General features: G+C 53.4%; 2 protein-coding genes across 2 annotated transcripts; one reads left to right on the top strand and one right to left on the bottom strand.

Moving 5' to 3' along the window:
* Positions 1-58: 58 nt before the first annotated feature.
* GUITHDRAFT_108485 (hypothetical protein) lies at positions 59-682 on the bottom strand (the record flags this gene model as incomplete). The annotated part of the gene is made up of 1 exon (XM_005832533.1): positions 59-682. One exon carries the CDS (start codon positions 680-682, stop codon positions 59-61), a length of 624 nt encoding a protein of 207 aa, XP_005832590.1.
* Positions 683-3,570: 2,888 nt separating this feature from the next.
* GUITHDRAFT_108486 (hypothetical protein) lies at positions 3,571-4,639 on the top strand (the record flags this gene model as incomplete). Its single annotated transcript, XM_005832534.1, has 3 exons — positions 3,571-4,444; positions 4,495-4,533; positions 4,578-4,639. 3 exons carry the CDS (start codon positions 3,571-3,573, stop codon positions 4,637-4,639), a joined length of 975 nt encoding a protein of 324 aa, XP_005832591.1.
* Between the last annotated feature and the right edge of the window lie 2,958 nt (positions 4,640-7,597).

Raw genomic sequence — 7,597 nt, forward strand, 5'->3', positions numbered from 1 at the left:
CCTCCTCCTCCTCCTCCTCCTCCTCCTCCTCCTCAGGATAGTCTACACCACAGAAACCTTAACATCGCATGTCTTGCACGAACCTCTGGGCTTCTCCGAATGTCCTTCGAGTGGGGTCGGGTCGCCCGGCCGGTCCGCCTCGCCCCCCTCCCCCCTCCCGCCCCCCTCCCCCTGGCCCGAACGCAGATCTCCCTCCTCCTCCTGGTGTCTGGTACCTCTTCTTCTCCAGCGCCTCACACTCTGCTATGTGCTTCCCCGTCAGCTCCACCAGCTGCACGTGCGCATCCAGGTCGTCCCTGCTCAGCAGGGACGCCTTGCCCTTCGCTCGGAGGCTCTCCTCTTTCGCCATCTGCCTCTCCTCCGCCGACAGCTCGTTCTGCATCGCCTTGTGGGTCTCGTGTACATTCCTCAGCAGCTCCCTGATCTTGGAGGACAGGACCACAGCCTGCCTCCCTCCCGACCCCCCCGAGGCTTCCAGAAGGTCGTCCCTTTCCCCGATCATCTTGCGGATCTCCGAGACCTGGCGAGCAGCGAGCTTCTTCAGCCGAGTGAACTCATCCATCTCCTCTGGCTCCTGCTGCGATCTCTGCTCCGGCGACAGCTCCTCCGCCATGACCACTAACCTGTCGATCAGAGCGCCGAGGTCGTTCTCCTTCCTCCCGTAACTCCCCTTCCGAGACATGCTGGCGATCGATCCCGATGGCCCTCAATCGCACACAACTGACAAGACAACAGCTGCAAGCTCCTACAGCAAACGTGGAGCAGCAACAAGCAAGAGGACGGTTCTTATTCTTCCCGCTGACGACGCGACTGCACGTTCATCGTCCTGCTGCAGGCAGGAAACGTTACAAATACTCCCCACTACCAACATAGGATAATGAAACAACACCAATATCATGATTTAGTTCCAATCAAGCAGATAACTCTTGCAGCAACACTCGAGACTCTCGACTCTTGTCCTGAATCCAGCAAAACCTCTCCAAAGATCTATCTCAACAATATGTGACGGAATCCTTCTCACAAACCACAGGAACATTACACGCTCACTAGTTCTGACAGTCTACGTGACATCCATACTTTTTTATTCTTCTGAAATGCCAAGTTGTTTGTTCTGTGAACAGAGCAGCCTCGATTGCACAACCTATCCCCTGGTTGGCCCCATTCAACAGTCTCTCCGTTCTACTTGTCTTGAATGTCCCGACATTCCCTCATCCTCTACCACACAAGAACTACCAGATCTGTTCATATCTTCATCAATCAACCTCTCTTCACGCCTCTGATGTTCCTGCCTCTCACTCAACTTCCATGATCAACTCCGCCGCTGTCAGTCCTGCCCTGCCATAGCTCCGCCCACATCTACGCCAGTGCTCCCACCCACCGACACCCCTTGTACTTTACTTATGTTTCGTACAAATTTGGTAGAATGGTTATCATGGTACATATTTCATTACCATGTTGCTCTTTTAAATTTTAAAAATGAATTACAACTTTGAGTTATTTAACCACCCCTAGCTATTCGCCAAACAGGGGGAAAAGGGGACCCCACCCACACTATCATGGAGTTTTCCTGCACCCCAAATCAGCATTGAAGTACCCCTGCTTATAGCGTACAAGTGATAATACCACCGGTACAGAAACAGGAATACCCCGTTTCTTTACAATCAAGTACCCCACCTTTATAGAGGCTTATCACTTGTCCTGTCTGAATAATCCCACCACTCTGTGCGGCATTGTACCTACTTACTCGAGTACCCCACCGAAGCTCAACACCACCCCCTAGTCCTGTATCACCTACGCCCCGAGCCGCCGGGCCGGTGGTGATTGAAACTTCCGATCAACTTGCAAGGCCCGGCCCTTCCGACTGAGTCGGGTGACTCAAAGTTCTGCCGAAGTAATCAAGATCGGCGTGGCACAACCGTTGACTTGAGCGCAGGGGGGCAGTGACTCCTCTACCGTACCGTGTCAAAGTAAAGTCGATGCGGCCCGGCCTGCCGCTGGATCGGGCACGGCCCGGACGGTGCCCGCCCGGTGGCCGCGATCCACCCGGTCACCGACGGTTCCCCGGCACTGTAGACAGGCGGCGGCCTGACAGACAAGTCACTCAAGTTACTCCGGCGGCACTCCGCCAGGCCCTGAGGGTGGTTGACTGTACGGTCCAGTCCCTGGCCATACCGGCATCACGCTGAGGGTCATACTACATACTACATGACAGTGATACACGGCACTCCGTGTACAACGGCTGATCGGCCGGGCGGCCCGGCAGCCCAGGAGTCTCAGCCGTTGAGGCGTCATGTCATGATCCTTTGTCATACAATCCGATCATCATTAATTTGCATCTTGCTTCTTGAAGTTCTGCAAAAACACTTTCAGTTAGAAAGTTTTCACGAATGACAAAATTGACAGCGGTGAGCCGTCAAGCCTGAAACCGTGACTAGTATCAGCATTGAAAGCCGACATTGATACGAAGTCTATGGTGCTGCATGTAGTTTCCTCACATCATATCAATTTCCAAAGATTACGTCAATCTTTTGAGGATGTTTCCCTTTTATTGGTATGCACTTAAAGATCAGAAAGAATAATTACATTCAGAAAATGCCCTCACGAAAGCTATACAGGTATCATGCACTGGCATTGCGCTCTCTCACTGTTCGTATCCGAAGAGCTCTTGCCTGGCACGGCAGCTCCCGACCGTCGATTGACCCTCCATTCACCATCTGCTCCCGTTCAATATACGCGATGGCTCTTGCGAGCATCGTTAGGCGCTTCCTGTTGTAGCCTGAGAACCGTGAGAAGACCTGGGCATCGATGCCGAAAGGAACAGGAGAAGTCCTTGGCTCTGCTGCAGCCGGTTCAGCTTCATGTGAGTCGGATCTGTTGGAGGGGGCAAGAGGATCAGCGCGGGAGGCTTGCGGAGCTGGTTCAGTGTTCTGCATGCTGTGGGTGGTTGAGAGATTGTGAAGGCAAGTTTATACGGTGCGTCGCGGAGATCGAATCCGAATCTTGTAGTAAACATCTGTCATCAATCTTTTGAACGATTTACTTATCACAACGTTTCATCAATTTCGTGATGTAAAACTGTCAGCAGCTTGGCTGAAACATGGCTATGCCTTTTTACTTCAGGGAAATCTATACACCGCCAAGAAGTTGCTGACAATGCAGACCGCTCGCAGCCATGTCGGACTCGTGACAGTGTATGGTTCCGAAAGCAGAACGTTGGGGTTTTGAGCTGCACGGGACCCACCGAGGCCGTCATGGTAACGTGATGTCAGCTTCCTTCCATTAGAGCTGAGGCAGCAAACATTCGATCTATATACCGAGTTGCTGCCGCGCCATTGCGGTCGAGAGCCTGCCTCATCGAAATTCCGGCCGGACTGCTGAAGGATAATGCAGGTAGCGCCGAGCAACGAGGGCAAGCAGGGAGGGAGTAGGGACCCGATGCTCGCTCCCTCGGTATCCGACAGCGTATTCACTATCTACTCCTTTTTTGCAGCATTTTCCCTCCTGCTCTCATGCCCATTCAAGCTCCTCCTCAACATCATCGGCAGCAAACCCCGTGTCCAGCTGCGAAACATGGAAGGGAAGACCGTCATTGTGACGGGCGCCAATGCTGGCATCGGAAAGACTACGGCAGCATCTCTCTATGCCAATGGAGCATGTGTCATAATGGCATGTAGATCGTTGCAACGCGGAGAGGCAGCCAGGCAGGAAATCGAAGCGATGTTGGCATCACCCGAGAGCAGCCGCAAGCAACTTTGGATTCATTCAGACCGACCTCACCCGGGAAAGCTTTTGGTCAGGGAGCTCGATGTTTCGGATCTCGAATCAGTGAAACGTTTCGCAATCTCCATTGTCAAGGAATTCTCCAAGATCGACGTCTTGGTGAACAACGCTGGTATTAATGGAATGGGAACCGATATACCGTCCAAGACTCCACAAGGAATCCCTTTCATCTTCGGCACCAACTTCGTTGGTCACTTCCTCCTTACACGCCTCCTTCATCCCAACCTGTCGAAGTCGGGAGGAGGCAGGATTGTGAACCTGTCCTCCGTCATGCATCACTGGGGATCGAAAGATGTGTCCAAAGCTGTTTCCTCAGGGAAGTACCCGAGACAATATCAGAACTCCAAGTTGGCCATGGTACACCTGACTGCTGAGCTACAACGTCAGTATGCCGAGACAAGAGTCTCTTCCGTCGCTGTGAACCCAGGCTTCGTTGCAAGCGACATCTGGAGGGGAATACGCCCAGACTCGCTCGTTGGACGAATGTTCAGGCTAGCCATGGCCGTGCTTGCACTCGACACGAAGCAAGGTGCTGCTACCTCCGTCGCTGCAGCCTGCATGTCAGATGAGGAGATATGCGGCTCGAAAGTTCCCCTTTACCTTGTGCCATATTGGGTGCCGTCGTTCGCAAGGCTGCCGTTCGAAATGATGGGCGTGTTTACGGGTAGGTAGAATGTTTTGAGGTATTGCCGAGTTCACTTTTCATCCTTTCAGGTGTGCACTCTTGTCCACCACGTGTTTCAAAGAATGAAAGTAAGTCATCTCAAGATTTGTGCATGGAGTGACAATGAGTGCAGAGCAAATTTCCATGGAGCTTTGGAAGGAATGTACAAAGCTGTGCGCAGGTTACTTGGAGTGAAATGTACCTGATTGAAACCGAAAGCTATTTTTTCCTCAGAGGAAGAGTAGAACTCAATTGGATTAGTTACGATGTTGTTGCAATTCGTCCCATCGAAAGAATATATAACCGATTTCTTGGTGAAATCCGAAAATCATATTGCAGATGTCCGATCAATTTCAATACTATGCGCAAATTCACTTCAAATCCAATACAACCAAAGTATAACCAGTACAGATGGTTATACATCAAAATGACACGAAGAAAGTACATACTCTCAGTATAATGTGCGTCGAGAAACGATCTCCATCTAAATGAGGAAAAAACACAATAAATTTCATGTCACGATTCACTCCGTATGCATGTTGTTTAAGGAGAAAAAAAGAGACGAAAGGCATTGTTATAGATGAGACAGTGAGAATAGATGAAACTGCTCACAGCATGATAGATCCTCGACGAGTTTCCTTGTATCCATACCATCTATTCGCTGTTGAATTGTACGATATAATGTGCCTCAGTGACAAAATCGCGTGCATTCATCGTGACGCTAAAACGGACGTAGCACAACTGAGATCTTCCTGATTGAAAAAACTTCTGAAATCAATCAGCTTTTCACAGCCCCATCCAAGATATGCATCACACGTTGCGATCGTCGTGCAACCGACCAGAAAAGTGATAGTCCACGTTTCTTTATATACAGCAACATCCTTCAAATACTACTATACAACAAGTACATTCCTGGCGCTTGCGCTCACGCTCTGAGCTTCCTGAGCGCCCTCGCCTGGCATGGCAGCTCCCGCCCGTCTACCGAGCCCCCCGCCGCTTGCTGCTCCCGCTCGATGTACGCGATGGCGCCCGCAAGGCACGCCAGCCGCTTCCTGGCGCCCGCCGAGAAGCGAGAGTACACCCGCTCGTCCATGCCGAAAGGCGCCGCGGCGCCCGACTTGCTGCCAGCAGCGTCGCGGGAGATGGGGGAGGAGGAGAGGGAGGGTCTGGAGGCGGGATGATCGTCGCACGTGGGCTGCATGGCGGAGGTTGATGGGGAAAGAGAGTTGGAGGCGGGGGAGACGCGGTGGGAATATATACTCCGAGGTCACGGAGGGAGGGGCCGAGATTGACCGGCAGGGTCTGCGAAACGATGCGAGATTAGCGTGAGGGTCACGATATCCGCATGGCAGGCCAAGGCTTGATGAGGTGCCCCGCGTGACCTGATGACAGGCGAGGGAGACGGAGGGTGGGTGTTCACGTTGGTTGGGACGAAACAGCTTTTTGAGGAGCCCAAACGATGCGTATCTGGAGATGTATCACGCGTACCCCATGGCCTCATGACAACTCCTTCAGCTCCTTCGCGTCGCCTACTCTCTCAGATACGCTATCTTGATCCTGTTGCCGATGGCGCACAGCGCTACTTCATCTGTCCCATCATCCTGCGACTCAGAGCCACGAACCAGCGATGGCTTCCCTACTCGGGATGAAGGGCTTCTGTCACGCCTCTCGCCACAGAGAAGGAAGAGGCTGGCGTGCCTTGCGGGCGCCATCGCGTACATCGAGCGAGAGCAGCAAGCCGCGGGGGGCTCGGTAGACGGGCGGGAGCTGCCATGCCAGGCGAGGGCGGTGAGATGCCATGCCATGCCAGGGCGGTGAGATGCCAGGCTTCTGCTCTACGAGAGTAGCAAGCCATAGAGACAAAGGCTGGGAGTGATAGGATATACAGGTGTTGTAACATAGTAGGAGTCGGAGGATGTGGAATACCATGTTGTGTAGAATAAAAACAAGGATGAAGCAAGCACGATTGAGCCAGATGCTATGGTTGAGCTGAGACCAGCTACAAGGAGCAGACTGATGTATGATAACAGTGTTGCTAAGCTCTGACTGGCCGGGGACCTCGCCAGGACCGGACCGCCATTTTCAAGCTCGTTGTGCAATCAACCAGTCGAAGGGATATCGTGTCCGGAGGTTCACCTTGCTGTCTTGCCAAATACCTGTCATGTACGGCCGAGAAGAGAAAAGAAACAGCTCCCTGACGAAACAGGGCCTTGATGTATCAGCCTTTCACAGCCCCATCCAAGATATGCATCACACGTTGTGATCGTCGTGCAACCGACCAGAAAAGTGATAGTCCACGTTTCTTTATATACAGCAACATCCTTCAAATACTACTATACAACAAGTACATTCCTGGCGCTTGCGCTCACGCTCTGAGCTTCCTGAGCGCCCTCGCCTGGCATGGCAGCTCCCGCCCGTCTACCGAGCCCCCCGCCGCTTGCTGCTCCCGCTCGATGTACGCGATGGCGCCCGCAAGGCACGCCAGCCGCTTCCTGGCGCCCGCCGAGAAGCGAGAGTACACCCGCTCGTCCATGCCGAAAGGCGCCGCGGCGCCCGACTTGCTGCCAGCAGCGTCGCGGGAGATGGGGGAGGAGGAGAGGGAGGGTCTGGAGGCGGGATGATCGTCGCACGTGGGCTGCATGGCGGAGGTTGATGGGGAAAGAGAGTTGGGAGGCGGGGGAGACGCGGTGGGAATATATACTCCGAGGTCACGGAGGGAGGGGCCGAGATTGACCGGCAGGGTCTGCGAAACGATGCGAGATTGGCGTGAGAGTCACGATGTCCGCATGGCAGGCCAAGGCTTGATGAGGTGCCCCGCGTGACCTGGTGACAGGCGAGGGAGACGGAGGGTGTGTTTTCACGTTGGTTGGGACGAAACAGCTTTTTGAGGAGCCCAAACGATGCGTATCTGGAGATGTATCACGCGTACCCCATGGCCTCATGACAACTCCTTCAGCTCCTTCACGTCGCCTACTCTCTCAGATACGCTATCTTGATCCTGTTGCCGATGGCGCACAGCGCTACTTCATCTGTCCCATCATCCTGCGACTCAGAGCCACGAACCAGCGATGGCTTCCCTACTCGGGATGAAGGGCTTCTGTCACACCTCTCGCCACAGAGAAGGAAGAGGCTGGCGTGCCTTGCGGGCACTAT

The sequence above is a fragment of the Guillardia theta genome (assembly GCF_000315625.1).
Source record: "Guillardia theta CCMP2712 unplaced genomic scaffold GUITHscaffold_34, whole genome shotgun sequence".
Classification (NCBI taxonomy): domain Eukaryota; class Cryptophyceae; order Pyrenomonadales; family Geminigeraceae; genus Guillardia; species Guillardia theta.